The sequence below is a fragment of the Gambusia affinis genome, linkage group LG11 (genome assembly GCF_019740435.1).
Source record: "Gambusia affinis linkage group LG11, SWU_Gaff_1.0, whole genome shotgun sequence".
NCBI classification, from domain to species: Eukaryota; Metazoa; Chordata; class Actinopteri; order Cyprinodontiformes; family Poeciliidae; genus Gambusia; species Gambusia affinis.
The window spans coordinates 9,520,760-9,542,127 of NC_057878.1; the positions used below are offsets into that span (position 1 = coordinate 9,520,760).

The window sequence follows — 21,368 nt, forward strand, 5'->3', positions numbered from 1 at the left end:
GTGATGCATATGTCAATATTTAGAGTCTTAAAACCCATCTTTACCAAAACCATAAGCTTTTCTAAAGACAGCGTTTTATCAAAAACTTTATGCTCACAAACAACTTTGGCCCCCTGGTGGCCTAGCTATTTACTCCCTGAGATCCCTGCAGGATGAAGTGTGGTATAGCCTTTACCTTCAGACTTGCTCCTTCACTTAAATCCCAGTTTCTATTTGTTTCATAATCCTGGGATACAAGGTGTTTTAAGAGAGAGTGTTTCTGATGAGTCAGAAGAACTACCTCCTGCCTCTTGGAGTTTTTCTCGCTCCCCCAACAAACCTCCTCCATCTTTCCCACAGAGACAGTAGTGGTTTATGATATGGGCAGCTGCTCAGGATGGCCTAAGGAATAAATAAAGGGAAGGGTGTGGCATGACCACCGGATATAAAAATATATATATATTTAAAGTTTGGTAATTGTGGGGTGAACCAATCTTCAATTCCCTTTATACATGCGCTATCAAAAGGCCCCATGAGCTGAGGGCTTGCTGCGTCAGATACAATGACAAAGTTCACACTTGCATTTAGGCTTGCACAAAATCAGTTGGAGTGGCTTGTTCAGGGCACCACTGATGCAGGAAAAGCCTCGGCGCATTAAATATTTCTCTAAATTAATTTCCCTACATTGCTAAATAGTGGCCACACGCCCACGTCATGTGACCCAGTTTAAAAAGTTTTTTGTTTTTGTTGTTGTTTTTTTTCAAGAAACCAATGAATTTTCTGTCAACAGAGATGCTACAAACATCGATATCCACTGTCAGTGCCCTCATATGTTGTTACAGCATACTGCAACCCACTTTAGGGAAAAAAAAAATAATAATAATAATAATAATATATATATATATATATATATATATATATATATATATATATATATATATATATATATATATATATATATATATATATATATATATTTTTTATATATATATAAAATTACTAATGTTTCAAACTTGAAAGATATTTTACGTTTTCTGGCTCTAAAATATGATGCAACGTGCCGTTTACACTTAAATAAACCCTTCATCTTGTCAAACAGAGTAGGAAAACAACAAATTGTGCAGCGTGTGACATGAAGCAAAACACAAGAAGGCGGAATAATCACATCTGGACATACAGTCTTTATGAGTGCGTCTCCACCCGAAGCCAAGTGAATCAAAGACATCGGTGCAAACTGTTTTTTTTTATTTATTTATTTTTTTTTTTAAAGTTCTGAATATGTAATCAGCAACGCTGCCTTTCCACACAACGGCAAAAGTGCAAAGCAACACCACATCTATAATGCACATTTGGTATTTAAAGTCTCCGTGCCTCATGGTCATATTTGTACTGAATTGAATTTATTACAAAATGTGCAGTGATATGAAACATGTAGCTGCAGGGCCTCCTTTCTCACGTGCCAACGCAGGAAAGGAAAGAGAGGAGGGAGAAAAAAAAAAGGGCTTCAGATCGAGAAATAAACAGAATATGTGAGTAATAGCCCACTTCGCACAGGCTCGTTGGAGGTGAGCGGACTAAATCTGTCGCTGCGCCGCAAAGGAAACGGAGCCATTAAATGAATAAGGTGGACGTCGTTCCTTGGTTTCTTTCACTCCAGAGTCAGCTAAAGTTTCGGGGGCCGAGCTGCAAGCGCCAACTCGGGCCCGCGCTCGACGAGAAGCGCCGCTTCCTCGTGATTGATTGCCCGCTGTGTGTCGTATTGTTCTTTCAAGGTTGATTGAAACTTTAACCTCATTTTTAATGAACAAAAAAATAGAAAGAAAAAGCTTGAAATATTTCAGGCCTTGAATTTTTACAATGCAGCACTGAATTATGCAGCAATCAGTCAATTATTCATCTCTGTGGCCGTGTTATGGCCATGCTTTAAAAAGCATGCAAAATGGGAATGGGGCAGACATTGCTGTGTCAACACATTTCACTCAGAAGTGCTTACAGCAGAAAATTCTCTCTCAATGTCGATTTCATATATTTCTTTTTTTTTCTCGTGTGTTTCTGGAGCGGTACCTGTTCTGGAATTATCCCTGTGGAAAGCAGTCGTGTCCCCGGAGTAAAACTGAGGAACTTTGTGAATAACTAATCATTAAAAAAAAAAATCTGTTGGAGGTGCCTGAAACAGTACAAGAAGTAAAACAGCTTAAGCATGACCATTGAGCGTGGTCAAAGAAGTTTATTACACGGTGGTAGATTGAAAAATGGGGCAAAGTGCATGTGATTTAAAAAAAAATATATATTTATAGAGATTTTAATTATACCTGCAATTGCATATTTAATCCACACTTAGCCAAGTGAGTGATCACTGAAATTGTTTCAGAAGTTGGGTTTTACCCTTCACCATTTTGTACTTTTTTGGGGGTTTGGGAATAGAGCATTTGTCCGTGTTTGTTGTTTTGAATCATCCATGTGTCAGTCACTACCCTCCACAGAGATGTTTCACATTCACATTGAGAACATGTGGTTTAAAGTAATTTCCTATGCTCTACATGTAGCCTGCTAAACAGAAATGTATAGTTACACATTTGTTCTAGGAGTGAATATCAAACCTGAGCGGAGCCACAACCGAGGTCTTCATTTTACTCACCTTGAGAATCTCATGCTGGCCGACGACTTCAGTAAATAATAATTTTAAAAAAGGCAAGAGGAGGTTTGTTATTACGTCACATTAAAGGACCCACCGGCTAGCTTGCAGAAACAACAAACTTAGCTATAGTATTGGAGTCACCAAGCAAAGAGATGGTGTTAAGTGAACCCCCGTATTTGCGGTTCACTCTTGGCGGATTCGCCTATTTGCTGATTTCTTTACAGAGCACATGTAAAACATCTGAAACAAAATACAGCTTGGGAAACCAAAATAGGTAGGTGCAATGCTAAGTGGCGCAGCATGAGCTGGCTTTGGAGGAGCACCTTCTTTGTTTTGTTTTGAGCTTTTTGGTTGAACCCTTAAGAGCAGGGATAATGAAGACTGTAGAGTATTAGCATTTATGTAGCGTTGTTATGTTTTCCACTATACGTATTAATGCATTTTACTGTATATTTGATGATGATTGAAACTATGGAGATGGTTGAGATCCATAATCCCCCCCGTGTCATGTAATGCCCCGTTCATCTGAAGCTTGTTTATGACAACAACACTATCTTCATCTTGATAATTTATCTGTTTGATCATCCTATTTTGAGATTGTGAGCATAAAATAATTTTTTATCTCTTCCCTAGTGTCGGGGCAACCCAAAAACTTGGATATAAAATACAGTCGTTGTGGTGTTGCTCCACTAGCAGTTTCTGTATGTCCCCTCAGGGCTGTGGACAGGAAATCACTATTATGGACTATTGCAAATACGTAGACCATTAAAACGTAATAGCAGTTCAAAGGTTTCCAAGCAAAAACTGGTAAAGCATTTTTCAGGTGTAGTTTTTTTTTTATCTGCTTTGTTATTTTCATCTCAAGCTAATTGTTAGCTTTAGGCTGAGACACACTACTGTGACTTTTTGCTAAATGCACACACTAAGAGTTGTCTATTGTGGTTAAGATATTAACAGCTTATAGTCTTTCAATCTAAACCAACTTAAACAGGAAAGTGTGAAAAAACAGTTATAAAAGACGGCACGTTGTTCAGACCTTAGACAAAACAGAGAGCGGAGGCTAAAAAGAGAGAAAGTTATCTGTAAATATCTGAAAAACACAAAAGATATTCACCTGACAATGTTGGGCCACCTTAGTCGAATTGATCCACGTGCTTCTTAGGTGAGCATCGTCATCATTATCATGATGTAGAACCTCGAAAGTCTTAGGCAACAGCATTGAACTCACATGGTTTATCATCAACATGTTAACTTTATTTGAATTTGAAGTACAATGAAAGAGATGATTCGAGAAGCTATATAAGTTATCAGTGACAACAGACTTAGACACTCCATTAAGAACAAAAAGGAACAAACACATCGTGAATGGGATACGCTTCCCTTCTTCCTCCTCCTCCTCGTCCTTCTCCATCTCCTCATCTTTTTGATTGTAACACATAAGGTCTAAATTGTTTAGCAGATAAAGGACTGACATCAGCTTATGACTAGAGAATATACACAGGTGTTGCAGCACCACAATTCAAAAGTCTTTAGGGAAAGGAAAGTATTCTTTTTTTTTCCTCATCAGGATATCCATGAAACACAAAAACAAAAATGTGTTAAACACCATGTAATAAAGTGGTATTCGCTTTTTAAAAAGTAGCGTCCTTAACTGATTGTATTCCAAGCTGGCACGTGATGATAATCAGACCAGATACTTACAGAAAAAAAGGAAAGAAAAAAAAAAAGCAACAAGGGGTGCTGATTTCAAGAGCGTCTCATGACGACAATGTACAGGAAATTCCGAGAAATATTTATCTTCTGTTACGAAGATTATAGTACTATAAACAGCAAAAGTCTTCGTTTTTGAGATTGAAACGTCGTTTATCATGGTTTTTAGAATTGTCCGGGCTTGGGCGAGTCGGCCCCGGGTTATTTGTTCAGCACAATATAGGATTTATTAAATATCATAATTCCAGGACAAACATTTACATGCCTGCATGCTTTCTCACCAGAAAATGGCAGCTATAGGAAAGGATGATGGCTCAGAGATAGAACGAAAACAAGAAAGGTTTATATAAATGGTGGTATTGTTTGCCTAATAGCTCTACTGCATACACAATACCTCTTAACGTTATATACACATACCTTACGAGTCCACTCGGGGTTCAGCAGAATGCGAGTCTTCCTATCTTTAACATTTAGCTCTTGTATATACAACGATGGTAAAAACGGAACTTGATTGTATTTTCATCTAATTTAGAAAACTTGAAAATCAAACGTCGGTCTTCTTTCTTTTTGATGACCGCGTGGACAGATTCACATTTTTTTTAATCCCCCCCTTTTCTCCACAATGTTCATGTTGTTTTTTTTTCTCCTTTTTCTTTTCCATCTTTTTAGCTTCTCGGGATTTATGTTGAAATACAAAAACAAAACTTCAGTCGAATTTTCATTTCAAAGCTTTCTCGCTGGCTGCGATACAGTATAAAAAACATCTTCAGTGCTGTGAACTTATTAGGAGTTATTACCAACAATGCACCTCGGGTACATTTTTTATTATTATTTTTTTTTTAATTATCTTTATTTAACTGTGCTCGGTTATATGTGTTTATCCTTCACGTCGGCGAACCTGTCCGCGTCAAACAACTTCAGGATTTCCTCCCGCGATGAGAAAGACTTCTTCGTTGAACAATCAGACTCCTCCAGCGTTCGGGGTGGGGGTTGAACACAGCATTTCCACCTACGAGCAGCTTGAACTCTCTTCAACTAAATCGGCCTGGGTGAGGGGCTTCCCCGAAACCTTCATGGGTTTTTCTTTCAGTCCTTTTGTTTTGTTTATTTATTTTTTTTTATAAAATCTTTCTGTCCTCCAGCTCTTCGCGGCCTTATCAGTACATCACTGCGGTTTTCAGGAACAGTCTTCCATCTGGAACAGAGAACACACACGCACGCAGACACACACACACACACACACGCCGACACACACAGAGAGAGGAGGCAAAAAGATTAGCCAACAGCTAACAATCTGCTGACGCAAATGCACTGTTCAGGACGTGATTGTTGATGAAACGCAACTTTGAAATATTGCCCCCTAGTCTTTGGATTTCAACGGCATTACTGTGAATTCATAAGCTGATTTAGAGAGAAGATAAAGGTAGCAGCCATGGCAAATGTGATTAAATATCATGTGGAGTAATGAACTTTATTGCTTTTAAATACATAAAAAAAAGTAGAAATTAGAATTAGGTTGACTTCAGTCTGGATTAGGAACACAGTGACCATTCTATTCTTAGATAACGTTTCTTATTCTTTAAACTTCGAACTTCAACATCCTTTACTGTGATCATTCTGTGACAGGCCAACACAAGGTAGTGCACACTTTGGAAGCGAAAGGAAGCGATGCATGGTTCTCAGAACATTTCAAACATAAATAGCTGAAAAGTGCGGCATGGATTTCTCTTCAACCCTTTCTGACTTTTTACTGTAGGCCAAAACGTTAAATTCTGTTCTCATCTGGCCAGGAAACCTTGTTCTACACATTTGCTGTGTCCTCTGTGGGATTTTAATTTCTATAGCTTTCTTCAACATTGACTTGTTTTCTTGACGCTCTTCCAGGCTTATGGAGTGAACAACTTTTTTTTGTGCCTACAGGTTTTCAGCATGAATCTTTGCAGCTCCTTAAAAGTTAACATGGGTTTCTCTCCTGATCTGTTGCTATTCCTTTTATTGGTTTGGGTTAATTGATTTAACATTGTTCTCTGAGATGTCCAAAGCTTTGTTTAATGTTTTGAGTCTGATTCATATTTCTTGGCTGGTTACCATGGATTTCATTTAGGGGTGTTGCTGTAAAAAGGGACTAAGTAGAACCATCTGTACACATTTTACACACTGATATGTGGACACTATTAATTTTTTCTTCCACTACGCAATTATGCACCAGTTTATTTGTCTGTCACATAAAATCTAAAAAAACAACAACAGTAGTTTACTGTATTGACACAAAATGTGGAAAACTTCAAGAAGCATGAATGCGGTCGAAACCTGCTGCATTATCAAACCGACCTAAGCTGTCTGAACACGTTTGTGGCCTTCAGCTCAGCCGCGGCGCTTCTTTTAAGCATAATCCAGCTCTTAAGTCACAACGCGACGTCTCTTGCGTGGATACTGTAAAAGGCTCCGTCATGTAATCTCTGAGCGCTGGCCACTGCCAAGCGGACAGACTCTCTTCTCACCCGCGTGTTCGCCTGAGCGAGCAGCGCTGCCTTTTTTTTCCGAGACAGTAAAAAGAGATCTGTTAGGCGCAGCTCCGAAGCCTGTCTGACGTTTATTACCTTCACATTCACCCACCCCCCTCTCACACCCACCTACCCCTTTTCTCTCTCTGCCGGAGAACGCTTACAGTTAATGCCTTTAAGAAGCGTCTCTGTGGCAAGCGGGCCTGAATTATTCAGCCATAAAGAAAGAGGCGCACAAAGACATTTAGCAGCCCTGCTTGTCGGACATGACACAAGCAGAGCAGGACATCGGGAGACGGCCTTTGACTAGCCGGTTGTAACGTCTTGATGCAGGGTAGATCCTGGCCTGGCGGCTTAGGCCAGCTTAACCTGTCATGATGGGTTTTTATGTGTTTCATACAGACAGGGGTGGGGAAACAAAAGATTGTCGTGTGTGTCTGACTGTGTACACAACTCGTAATGGGGCATGTGTACACGCTAGGGGTTGAGCCAATTAGTCGACTAGTCGACTAGTCGACTCTAGGACATCTCGCGAGTTTTTACATTTCATGTCGACTAGTCGCAGTCATGTGATTGCCGGTGCTGATCTGACAGCACAGTATACGTCACAAGACACAAGAAAAATAAGTTAATACATTAGTTTAAATGATATGTAGATGGATGCATATTTGTGGTTTTACAGTGTTTTTAAAAGGAGATGGAGTTGCAGCTGCAGTCGACTACAAAACACGAGCCGTCTAAAACTCGCCCCCTTCCCGCTAAGGATGTCACTTAGCCGGCTCGCGAATGTCTTTGTCACGACGATCTAACTAATACATTATGATGTTATGTTGCTGATTAAATAAAGATCTGTGGTAATGCCATCTAAAAGATGTGCGTTTCCTTTTGAATGTTGGTTTCCCAGCAACTTATTATTTATCATAAACTATCCCGATGTTTTGTTGTTTCACTTGTTGCTGTTCTGTGTAAATGCCGTATTTTTCCGTGAAAACGGGTAATAAAGCCTGTACGTTACTCCAAAGTTTGCGTCTTGTGTTGCTATGACATCACAACGACTAGACAACTCGACATCGACTCGACTTTTATCATGTTGACGTTGACTAGAAAATATCTTAAATCGTTCAATCTGCTGAGTCAGCAGAGCTTCCTGTCGCGCATCGGGCGGAGGAGAAGCAGGTGGTTTCGTTGAATTCAGCTGTAACCAAACGAGATCCGTTCATAACAAGTTTAGTTTGTGATGTTCCAAAAGCACCATGTAGTCAGTGTGATAATTTGACTCCTATAGTAACTATCCAGAGATCATCAGCATCAGCCGGTGTTTAGAAAAAAAAAAAGTCAGACCCGACATTGTGCAACAAACTTTTCCCCGCTGCTCACGAAGAATGATCTGTTTATTGCTCTTTTAATTCTCCATAATAGACTTAGTAAAAGCAGGAGAAGGGGAGTGTGTGTGTGTGTGTGGGGTGGGGGGGGGGGTCAATATTTGCCGTGAAAATAGCTAATAAAGCCTCCAAGTAGTTGTGAAGGGTTTTTGCGCTTACGTCACTATGACGTCACCGCGACTAGTCGACATCGACTCGACTATTATCATGATGTAGTCGACCTTAAAAAATATGTAGTCGTTCAACCCCTAGTACACGCACATACACACACACACACATGGGCTAATTACCCGGCACTGCTGTAGGTCTCCAAGGCATTGCTTCAGTACGAGCAGCAACCACCACCGAGTTTTGCGTAAACGTCGTTACGGCGTGAATGCGGCGGCATGGAGGGCGAAGCGCAAAACCAGCCTGCCTTCACAACAGTAATTCATAGGAGGGGTGTTAATGAAAACAAAGGCGATTTGATCGTTGGACGGATGATGACGTTTCATGTGTTGCCGAGAGGATGTCACATATCGGCATGTTTGACTTCCAGCAGCAGCTCAAACCTGCGAACTTGACTCGCAGGTCTTGATGCGAGCGGAAACGTTGAGACGTCGTGACGTTCTCTCTCGACTCGCGGGGCCCTCATTAAGGCGCGGCAAAACTTTCGCATTTTCACATTCGAATCGAGATGAAAAGTTCATTAAAGAGAATAAATATTTCAGTAGGTGCTAAATAAAACAAGGGGAATTTTTTGGCTTCTCTCAGCACAAAATTCCTTTGAAAGATTAATTAATACATGTAAATTATGCAAATTATGCCCATGCAAATATTTTATGAAGACAATTAAGGGATCCATTAATTACAGTCTTTTTTGCTTCAGTGACATTCATTCATTTAATTTTAATTTCACTTTAACTGTTTTGATGTTTAATCTTGCAACAAAGAACTTTATCTGGCTGCGTGCAGGGTCGTGTAAACCCCGCCGAACGCGTCGAGTGGGGAAGGTGGCGTGGCGGAGGGAGATGCGGGGGGAAGATACTGGCACGTGCGCCCGTTGCCAGGCGGCACCGGGGCGAGGCGCGGGCCCCCAGCAGCTCGCCTGCCTGCGAAAAGGGCCGCGCTCCCCTCCTTGGACCCGATTCAAAACACTGCAAAAAAGCAATTAATAAACACAGGCTGTGTTAATATCGCAGAATTAGAGAAGTGTGACAAAAGACAAATAGAAATAATTAGTTCTCTAAAATTATGCCCTCATTATTATTTTTTTTTTTCCTCCCTCCCCCTGTCTGCCTCCGTTCGCATCCTCGAATTTGGAGTCGAGAATGCACCCACACATTTCTCTGTCTGCTTCGGCGCCGGTGATAGGCTTGTTTTTCTTTCTCCCACCCCTTCCCCCCGTTCCTCGAGTTCTCTTCCTCCTCCTCTTTCTGCTTGTGTAATTTATCAACATCATTTTTTGCCATTTGAGGTTAATTATACAGCGAGGCTTGCGGAGGTAGAGGAGACATGGGTGGCAGACAAATGCTTCTCTAATTGAACAAAACACAGAAAGAAAAAAAAAAAAAACGTAACGTATTCGGTTTCATTCCACTCTTTGAGGCAGTGATCAGAGTGATTGAGAGACCCTAGAAAATTATAAGCTCTGTTGTCGGAGCCGCAACTGTTTTACAGGGTCTGAGTGCAAAAAATAAATAAATACCTTGCCGCGGCCTCAGATTGGAAAGCGGCTGCTGTTGCAGAGTAGAGAATACGACGTTTTGACGCGGTTAATTTCAAATATTGTACAAAGTCTATGGAAGAAAAACAAACAAATAAAACTGCTTGTGAACTACCTGACTGCACTGAAGATTCCTGGAAGGAACCGGGACGCCGAGAGCGTAGAAAAGGCCCAGAGAACCTTCGAGATCTGAAGACGATTTGTGTGGAAGAATGTCTCAAGAGAACCCCCGAGCAAAACATCAAGACTATTTTCTTCACACAAACGTTTTGAAGTTGTCATTACCAAAACGGGGCTTTGCTGTTTAGTCTTTAATCAATTTCAGTGACTGTGTTCAACGCGTCTTTCCTGTTTTGTTCTAGTTTGGCTTATTACACGTGATCTCATTTCAATAGACTGAAAAGAAATAGATTTAGTGACAAAAACATTGGTCTCTATTGTCCTCCTTGTATATTTAAATATTTCTTTTGTCACACAAAAGTCTTTATGAACTTATTACTTTTCCTCTGCTGCCATTTTTGCTGCATTATTTTCTCAACAGCAACCCCTTGTGTTCAAGAGAGTAACTCCAACGATTGTAATGTTGCGTTCACTGAAATCTGGGAAAGACCCAACACAGGAGTAAATTGTGTTCTAGTTGCACATTGAAAAACCAATATGCAATCGTAACACCATGCTAATTGTACAACTTGCTCGCACACATTCGTCATTGCGTGAAGACGTTCTGGATTTAACTTGTTTTGTGAGGAAAAAAAATACTTAAAGTGCCTTTATTGATCGAGCTTCTGTAAGTTTATTAAGTCAAATCAACACAAGAATATGTTGCAGTTTTTACCACTCTTGTAAAATTATCCTCTGTGAGAAGGGAAAAGGGAAGCAACATTTGCTAAATGGATGAAGGATGCAAATACAAGGAAGCATCTTACTAAAAACACTAAAGCGACGAAGGCAAAAGGTCACAAACGAAGACGAAGCTAAAGGAACTGGATATTTGGGAAGTAAACTGTCAGAAACTTCTTCGCCTTTAAGGGGGAAGGAGGGAAATACCAATTAGACGGCCTAAAAATACCCTAAATTACATGCAGTAATCATTCATCTCTAGTTTTTCATATTGGTTCAAGTAGACTAATCACACATTAAAGACTTAACTAAAATATTCTCTGCGTGCAAAGTCAGAAACTCCCCCGACCTTATTTTTCGAAGCAAATTGCATGCAGCATCTTTCCCAGGGTAAATTGGGACCTCTCTCCTCACTGATAAGGGCAGTTCTGAGCGGCGCATTAAAGCCAGACGTTTGAGCAATAATGAGGATATTCAACCTTTTCACGAGGTGTCTCGGATCTGGGTAAACACAGATAGAAGGCGGTCCGACGGAGGTTATCGCAGCGGTGGCCTTCCCTTAAACACAAACTGCACCCCCAAGGCTAACAAACAAACAAATCATTAAAAATGTACAAGGCTTGTTCATAAAACGGATTGATTTGCTCCGATTATGAGTATCAAAGGAGGGCTTGCTCTGCTTTTTTTTTTTTTTTTTTTTTTGTGACTTTATGACTCATTATAGCGTCTTGAGTAGTAAATATGTAGCTTTTTCGAGAGCGGTTGTTTGGTTTTACCGCGTTTAGACCTGCCGCCGCTAAAAGTCAAGTAAAAGAATAATATTATTCTTGGGGAAAACCGATGATCTTGACCTAGTGCTGTGGCCCAGATGGTGGTGTATGTCTGAACAGCAGGCGCAGAAACACTAATGTTCATAAACTGAAGACGTGTGCGTGTTGGGGTGTGTGTGTGTGTGTGTGTGTGCGGAGGGAGAAGGAGGGGTGGAAAAGGCAGAGAGAGTGGGGAGAAAAAAAAGAGAGCAAAATTGAGGGAGAGAGATTTATTGTCTCATCTGAGCCCCTGTACCTTGTATTGTCCTTTCAGCATCTGTTCTTCCACTGCTGCGGTCACTCTCCATCTCAGGGGTCAGAGAGTCTGCGAGAGGAGAGGGATCACCGCCGTTAAACATGCCTGACATCCACCTATCAGAGCCGTGCTTTCACAGCATCATTCATCGCAAACTAGAGAGTGAGCCTTGCAGACATGTCTCTGCTCAGTGTAACCATGTGCCTCTCCGTGTGATAATCTCCAGCGATCAAAAACTATACCTTTATATTATTTTTTGGTTCTATTACCTCTGTACTGTACGCTGCTACAGCCAGACTGATAAATCAGTCACTGAACTTTGCTTCAGCAGCCGATAATTTCTAAGTGCTCCTAAGACACGGTGGAGGTTTTTTTGAGTGTGCTCCTTGTTTTAAGCAGGCCCTTTACATTGGCACCTTTTTTAACATGACATGTTCAGAACATGAAGGTGAATCATGGTGAATATCTACGACTGTTGTCATGAAGTGTCATTCGGTAAATAAAGTTGACACTTTTAATGGACTTTTAATGCAGGTTTTAGTACAACTTTGTGTTGCCATTATTTACCAAACGACACTTTATGACAACAGTCATAGACATTCATAAAGGCACCCTCGTACTCATGACAGGTGTTATGTTTATGATAGTTTCACTCCTTAAAATTAAGTGTTACCCAGTTTTTTAATGTTGTCACCTGACTGTACTGACAACTGGTTAGTCGAAAGAGGGCATTCGAAGAATCATGATCAAAACAGTTGGTAGTTTGACAATAGCAGGAGGGACTCACTAATTAATGAAGTAAATAATAACAAAGGAAAGTAACATTTGCCTGCTGCTCTTATGTTTTGTTTGTGTACAGTGAATGTACTTAATTTAGTGCCTCGCAAAATGTTACTGCCTATTGACATTTTGGCCAGATGAAAGGTACATACTCTAATGTACATTATTGGGATTTGTGTGTCAGGTCAAAATAAAGCTGAGCATTACTGCAAAGTGGAATAACCAAAGAATCAGTGAATCATGGTAGCTTTGGAGGAGCTGTAGGGATTCACAGTTTAGTAGGGAGAAGCGGACAGGAAAAACATCTTTATCGGAACACTGTCACTGTTTCAATTTAGTTTTGAATGCAGATTTTTGTCTAGAACATGGACATACTCTCGGTTGTGTAAAATAAGGTAAGTATTAGTGATAAACCCACAAATAATCTTTCATGAAACAGTGGCGTGCAGAAAAGAAGTTCCACTGCAGTTTGTAATAATCACATATAATAGAACCAAGAAGGAGTTTTAGTCCAGTGAGGTCAAATCCAAACTTTCTGGACATAAACAATGCACGTGAGCCTGAACGCACCCTGCCTACTGTGACACATGGGGGTGGCAGCATCATCCTGCAGAGACGCTTCTCTTCAAAAGGGACGGGGAGGAGGAATGGAGCTAAAAACAGAGCCGTCCTGGAAGAAAGTCTGGACTGCCAAAGCCAAATCGGCTGCAGCAAAGGCTTTTTCACCATTATGTGCTGCTTCATGTTGTTTATCTGTCACATAAAATCCCAATAAAACACACTGAACTTTGCGGTTGTAATGTGAGAAAATGTGAATAAGTTCAAGGCGTGAGGATGTTTTCTGCAAGGCGCTGCACAAATAGCAATACATTTGCGATACATAGAAGGGGCTAAACGTGATGTTTGGTGCTTTCTGACCGTTGAGGGAGCGCATGCTGTCTGAGGGTGATGGCTGCTTCAGAGTCTGCTCCACCTGCTCTCTCCTTTTCGACTCGTACTCCAGAGCTTCTTGCAGTTTCCTCTTGGCCTTCTTCTCCTTCTTCAAACGCTTCTGGATGATTGCTAACAAAAAACAAAGATCACAGTGACAATAAATGAGCTCTGGAAGCAAATTAGGCAAAGCATTTTTTTTTTTTTTTTTTCAAATTTGATTATAAGCCAGATCTGGCTGACAAAGATAATAGCCTGATTTTTCTTTTTTTTGTCTTTTAAATTTAGCACTCAATTATAGAAAAGCGAAAATCAATTAAACTTAAATATTTCATAATATATAAAGATTTAAATGGGAAAATCGGAGCAAATACTGACTTGCTAGAGGGAATTGAAGCTAATTGAAAAATTTATTGGGATATTTTTCATGAATTTCTCTCATTAAACATAAACGATCCGGTTAGCGTACGACTCTGATGCATTTTACATGAGGGTTAGTGCGAGTCTGGATGAGATGTGTATTTTCAATTATGTTAACAGACTACGAGCAGAAAGAAAAAAAGAAGAAAAAAAAAAACTATCAGTTTCACGTGTAACCAAGGAGGCTCGGAGTGGCTTATGAGTGTCATGTCTCCTGCAACACAGAGGGTGGTGTAAGTACATTCAGGAGCTCCTGTACCTAAATGGGTACAGGAGCTTGAACCGGAACGGTTTACGCATGCCTGCCCCCACCATAGGAACAAACACAAGGCTAACAGGGAGGACGGCGTGTCGGACAGTACCTCTATTCTTCTGCTCCATGGCGAGCTGCTTCTCCAGAGTCTCCCTGAGCTCTCTCTCTCGAAACAGCTCCATCTTCAGCTCCGTCTTCTCCAGCTGCACCTGCTTCTCCTGGGCCCGAGCATTGTCAATCGCCACTTTGAGCAGGCCCTGCACCAAATAAAAAGAAAAAAAAGAAAGAAATGCGCATATGTATATTATCAGGACGAAAAGACAACTGGCGTAGGAGTGCCTGGGGATGTTTGACTCCCTTTGGTCAAAGCTGAGAAATGCAAGTGTGACAAAGGTCCCAGTGGTTGTTTTTGTAAGTGCAGCGAAAGGTTCTAACAACTACTAAATGATGGAACTGGATGCGGATGGACACAACAAGATTTTAGCTTTGTGTTGATCCATCACAAGACAGCCTGATAAAACAGACTGAAGTTTGCGTTTTTGTCGGGACAAGACGCAAAACGTTCCAGGAATACTTTCGCAAGGCGCCATACTTGAACCAATCACCGGTAAGAAAAATTGGATGGAAAGGAATAAAAAGTTTTTCTAACTGTGAAACTACTTCTGCTTTAGACTTTTTTGACTTCCTGTACAGAATTGCCTTAAACAAACTTGATTACTAAACAGATTCATTCAGCTAAATAACATTCAAATCAGGCTCCTAACAGCCTTGTTTCAGGGATACTTTGGATGTTTTGAAGTGAGGTTCTATTGAGTATTTGTACGTAGTCAGGATGATAATTCTGACTGTAAAAGAAGAGTAAGAAGAATCTCGGTTTGGAAAAAATGGGGGAAAATTCTCACAGAGAATAAAGCTAATAGCTGGTCCCAGGCCTCTTGCATTAAGTTCAATTGAAGACTTTTTAAGACCATTACGCTTCATAAATTAAGTTACCTACTAACCCATGTTAAACTTACTTAAAAGTATATGTTATCTCAACATAGCTAAGGGTTGTTTGACCTGCATGTGAGTGCAGCGCTATTACACAGTATTATTTTTTTCCAATTTGCAGTGAGGGCTAACGGCTCCCACATACTTGGGCGTACTGTGCACATTCTGTGAGCAGAGCAGACTCGAGTGCACTACCTGCGAACGTTTGAGACGTCATCGTCGAGCATACCAATTTCCTGCATTTCCCGTGACAAATTCCTCCATTTCCCACAATCCAAATGGATGCTAGCGAGCTTGATGAGCTACTTGGGCGAGTGAAGTAAACCCGAGTGTTTGGGGGACCTTAAGTCACATCCCAGGTTGAACTAAAGGCAGCTCGGAGACAACAAGGGATTTTCCTGTTGTGTTTCCAGCAAAGGAACAGCAAAATCTAGTCCTGGAGTAAATAAACAATACAGCATAAATTCCCCCGATGGCACGTAGTTACCTCACAGCATGACAGGATCTTGAGCAAAAACTACGACACAAGTAGCAAATAAATGCCAACAATTTCTCAACCTCATCGCCCCCCCCCAAAAAACCCTAAAGATTTTCTATGAAAGAAAACAAGCAATGAACACAACCAACTTAGACTTACCGTGAGACATCCGGAAATATAGAATACTTGCGAAGACCTGAAATTTAGATGATCAAATTTACGAGTGTTTATTTATACCCTAAATAAAGACAGGTCTTCGCAAGATGAATTTAAAATGAGATTTTAACAATCACTGTCAGTGAGTAGCCAGTGTAAAGTAACTATGACATAGATGTCTAGAGATGTTACCCTCGGTGCAGGTCAAATCTAAAACTTTCATGCCAGGTTCAAGTTTTTTTGTTTTTTTTTTTCACCACCAGGGGGTCTTTTGTGGGCTCTAGTGTCCCTTATTTGAAAGTATGCTGACAGGAAGGGGAAAGGAGAGGGGGGAAGACAAGCGGCAAACGTCGGCCGGGTCCGGGAATCGAACCCGCGACCGCCGTGTCGAGGACTGAAGGCCTCCAAATGTGGGTCGCGTTATCCCCTACCCCACCACAGCACGCCCACGATTTTCTAAACTTTAACGCTCACTTTTCCATCTAACAATTCTCAAGTTCCTTCCATTTCATTCTTTTTCCATAACAACAGGTCTTCAGTGACAATACCCAACTTCATCTATGCAAACTATAAACTTACTTAGAAAGAGCTATTTTGCTATCTGTTTAAAGCTTGACTCCTGAATCACATAGTTGAGTCAACCAACCCAAATTGCAAACATTTCCAGGTTTCAGTCTGTTTTTAAAGTATAAATACAAAATTTGATTATAAAATAGTTGGCGATGGTGGGATTTTAAGCATTGAGCACCAAGAAACTCGTGGATGGATGGTTGGCTGGCTGAATCCAACTGTTGGATCGTCGAATAAGGAATTGAACAATTTTCCCTAAACTTCTCCAGACCTGCAAGTATGTGATTATTCTCTGTAAGCTGCTACCATATCACTGTTACTATATGTCCGCCAACTTGAATGCTTTTTACATGCAACTTTCTGCTTAGCCTGCTACCTTCTTGTCAATGCGTTTATATATGTAGATATCGCACCCAGATATCTACATATAGAAATCCCTGCAACGATCTGCAGGAATTTTGCAAAACTTTTGTTCTCAGAGTCAGTAAAATATATATATATATAAAAAAACCTGACTCCTGGAAAAAAAAAACAGAACTCAAGAGCAAAGTTCAGTCATCCAGTTTGAACATTTTTGATGCTCGATACTGCTGTTTTGATTTTTTGCACATAGTTATGCCGTTTTTAGTGCTTAATATTAATTGCAGTTATTCTTTTTAAGTCCTCGATGTATTTTCTTTACATTTTCCTCTAGATTATATTAAACAATAGCAACAAAGCCTTTGGCGTAACATTAACATGAACCAATGAATGAAGGAAGAAAACACCGACTGCGACAAGACGATGTAAGGCTCCCCTCAGGGCCCTGACTCAGACCGGAGATGGTACCTGTATGTTGGTGAGAAGAGTCTCTATCGATGACAGGCCGTCTGGGAAGAGAAATGGCGACGGAAAACCCGGAGGCAGAGTCTGTCCGGCCAGTGACAACCTCTCGTAGCTGTCTCTCGCTGTTGGAGTGCACATGGAGTTGTCTTCTGCAACGAAAAGTGAGATCAAACATTTGCTCAGCCTGGGAACCAAAAAACCGTGGGGCACCTTTTGTCAATCCGAATGTTCCTCACCTCACAAAACGTATAGAAAAAACAAAGAAAAATTGAGATTCTTTTGTACTGTTTCCCCCTTTTTTTTGCATAAAGTATTAAATAATATCAAGCAAAAACATAAATCCAGCAGCAAGACCTATTTAAGAGATGTCATGCGGATTCCAAAAATGGAGGGAGGGTGAGGGGGACAGTGCCGGCAGTTTGACCCCAGAGACTCGGGCTTGCTTTGTGCGCGCACGCTCGGGTGCCTGTCAAACCTAAGATGACATCATCCTCCATTCATCACCGGCAGAGGGGTAGGGCCCTGCCATCTGCTGTCCAGCCTCTCCACCAGGCCTCGGTGGAGAGGAAGAGGAGCAGAGGGAGGGAGGGCGAGCAGGAGGCAGACCAGGCAAACACATGTACAGCTTGCTTAAACTAAAACAGTATGTCAGACACTGACACATTAGATCTGACACATGTTTTCGTCCGGTGAGCTTTTACTAAGCCAAGAGGATGTAAGTGCTACCATCCCGGTGAAAGACGGTTCTTATTGAACCCCCTGCATGTCTGCACTATTAATTCTTTCGAATGCTAATTGAATGCAAAGTTGGTTGGGTTAGGTTGGGTGGTGGTGGTTGGTGGGCGGAGGGGAGTTTTAGATATGGAATGAAAACCTGGCGGCTCCCGCTCTCATCCAGTATTCATATCTGTTTATGTGGCAGCCTGAATCTTGTACAAACAGCGAGCGGAGCTGAACAGCCCCCGCCGCTTCCCTCTCTCTCCCTCCTCCCATCAATATTCACCAGCGCCAGCCAAGTGCTGGGAACAGCTGGTCTTACATTAATTAGTTTAAAGTATTTATTTCACCCATCCTCAGAGCAGATTGAGCAAAAACATTGGAGATTATTTCAAGCATCTGCAAATGCCCTGGAAACATCCCGGCGCCAAAAGTCGAGTGTTCGGATTCACAGTTTAGGTTTGTAATTTGGAGAACACTTTTTTTTTCTCTTTCTCTCTCTCTCTCTCTTTCTATGTGTGTGTGTGTGCGTGTGTGTGTGTTTGTGAATGGGGAAGTTGGTAAAATACGCACCGCTGGTCCGTAGAGAGAGCAAACAACCTTTCTCCCTTTTTCAGATGGAGTTCACTACTGTTGATTAATTAGAATGGATGGTTGCCTAATGGATTAAAATTTGTTTATAATTTGACTTCATAAAAATAATGAATTGCCTACTTTTAAGAAGGCACTCCTGTGGTAATTTATTTCATCTGCAGCAGTTTTATTTTTTTGTTTTTTTTTTTTTGTTTTGTTTTTCCAGAGGTGGGCGTCGAGATTCGTGAGATGCAAAATGCGCTCTCTACCTGCACAGCGGAGCAACATGAAAGTCCCATTTTATCTCAATAAATGTAACTAATCAAAGATCAGAAGCATTGCGCCTGGCTCCGGATCAGGTTAATGCAGACGTACCGCGTGCATTATATATATATGCATGCATCACCCACCTCCAATAAAATCACCATAACAACTAGAGACGTTAGTAGACCTCAGGGAAAGGTCTGCTGTTCTGGCTTTGTAATTGATTTGTACTGTAGGCACTTTGTCCCTTATTTAGTGTTGGCATTAATCATAAATCATTGCTTTAACAAACTCCGGCTTCCCACTCAGCAGGCCTCGCCTCCCAACACAAACGTTGGATCACAGGGAATATTTGATGGCTTTGTTGCAGGGGGGGAAACAACCTGTCATGCTCTGGGAAAAGCAAACAGCGCGTTGTGTTCGACAGACTCCCAGCCACCGTACAGCACCTCTTGTCAGATAACATTTCCACCAGGAGCGATGCATAAGTACCGGCGTTTGGGAGAGGAAAGAAATACGGAGCTAATGGGTGGCTAATTTAATCAATGCAATCAAACGGAGCTTAATGAAACTAAATGTAAATTTTAACAGAACAAGATCTGGATCTGCAGTTTCCAGGCAAGTCAAATAGCGCTGCGCCTCACCCAACTCCTTACCCAACAGGCTCTCACCCAAGTCTAGGCTTTAATCATTTGCCACTATAAAGGTGTACTGAGATTTTAAAGACTTACAGTTTCAAAAATGAACATTTCACAAAATTTTCCCTACAGTTTAAGGTGATTTTCATGACTATAAAAGCTTGAGGCGCCTTAGTATGGAGCACAAAGCAGCACGCCGCTGCTTCTATTCTACATGTTGCATTGCAGGTCAGCTGGCTGACCGTCACTTTCCCCGCGTTCACAGGAAAAACAGAAGAAGCGCTTCAGAGATAATGTCATTTGATAAAAACACAGACAGTTATATTTTGGAAACTTGAGGACATAACATAACCACTCTTATTGAGATAATTGTTTTTGAAAACTATATTGGGTTAGCTACATGTGGAATATCTGTCAAGTGGCTGACTGCAGGCTACCGGAGCAGACAGCCTGACTGAATTACCAGCTAGCATTGCTAATATCAGTTTGTTACGCTCGCAGTTTTTCTTGAAAAATATCAGAAACAAAAGAAAAGTATGATATTCTCACTTGAAACTAATTCTGTTTTTTTTTCCCTTTTTAAATTTATGTTATAGTAGATAACATTTATTGCAGTTAACATTTATTGCAGTTAAAGTGGATATATTATTTTCTGTAGCAATTGGACTCGTTATTACGTTTCTCATTTAAACTCCCGACATTGCGTAAAGTTATATACTTTTGTCCAAAGCTTTTGCAAAATATCAGGCATGAATATTATAAAGTGTATGAATTTGCATATTTGTAGTTCATAGAAGAAAAGTAAAAAATAAATGTATATTTTTTAAATTTAAATAAAAAATAATCAGTTATTTGATTATCATCAGTTATTTAATACAATTACACCGTTGTATTTTATTCCCGGTCATCATGCTGTGCCGGCCCATGCCTATAGGTCCCCCTTGCTCTCCTCCCTCTGCCTGGCTCCAAACCTTGGCATGCGTTTGCATGTTTGCTTCTCAGCATCGCTCTGCAATCATTGACTTCAACTTAATTACAGCGACAGGCGTTGGGAGTGATGGGGGGGCCGATGGAGTAGAGTGGAGTGCTCTGTTTCCAGGTGATATTTCTGCGCTGGCAAGACTGCCAGCAGCAGCTGCGAAAGCCTCTGGTGCTTACCGTACGGTGAGGGTACAGATAGGGTCCCCCCATCCTCGGTTCCCTCCCCACCCCATCCTACGCCTTCTCACTATGAAATACTGCATAGAGAAAAAAAAAACACTAGCTGGTCACCCCTTGTCACAAATAACATTTCACGCACAACTGTTTCTGTGGATAATAGGAGCCACAAATAAAAATGGGACGCTGTAAATACAATGCATTCTGAATGAAATGCCATAATTTAAAACAGCAGCACCCCCCGACTCCATCCTCCACCAGCACTCTCTCCATCCTCCGCCTCCACCCTGCTCTCAATAGCTGCAGAGGGAGTCCTTGACAGTGTGGTAGCAATGATGAATCACCTATCCAGTTAATTTTCTCACTCCTCATGTGTTGTGCTACTAAAACAGGAACCCAAGAATTGACTTGACAAAGTATGAATGCGAAAAAAAATAAAATAAAATAAATCACTTGGAGGGATCTGGGCTTATCTCTAATTTACATGTTGTTAGATTTGCGTTGCAATCGGCATTTGGACCTGGCACAGAAAAAAAAAAAGAAAAAAAAAAGATGGAACCATGATAACCAGAGATAAGACATTGAAGAAAGAAAAAATCCACACTCTTAAGCCTTTGAAATGTTTGACGGAAAAAAGTCACAGGGAGTGGAGGGGAAGTGGCCTGATTCGAAAATGTGACAGACACACATTGCAATCTGTTGTAAATCTAGAAGAAACCTTGGGAAATTTAGCTGCAATCTCTGGATAAATAGCTGTAATTGACCTTGGGAGTTGAAAATGTGCCATATGTTT

At 41.0% G+C, this 21,368-nt stretch overlaps 1 protein-coding gene across 1 annotated transcript in view; it reads right to left on the reverse strand.

The window, feature by feature from the left end:
• Positions 1-3,849: 3,849 nt before the first annotated feature.
• Positions 3,850-21,368, reverse strand: part of dachd (dachshund d) — a 52,547-nt gene continuing 35,028 nt past the window's right edge. The window contains exons 6-10 of the mRNA XM_044132545.1: positions 17,229-17,374; positions 14,316-14,463; positions 13,522-13,665; positions 11,824-11,892; positions 3,850-5,522 (exon numbers count right to left, since the gene is read on the reverse strand). Of these exons, the coding sequence (XP_043988480.1) occupies positions 5,485-5,522; positions 11,824-11,892; positions 13,522-13,665; positions 14,316-14,463; positions 17,229-17,374 (545 nt within the window). The 3' untranslated portion in view covers positions 3,850-5,484. The remainder of the gene's footprint in view (positions 5,523-11,823; positions 11,893-13,521; positions 13,666-14,315; positions 14,464-17,228; positions 17,375-21,368) is intronic.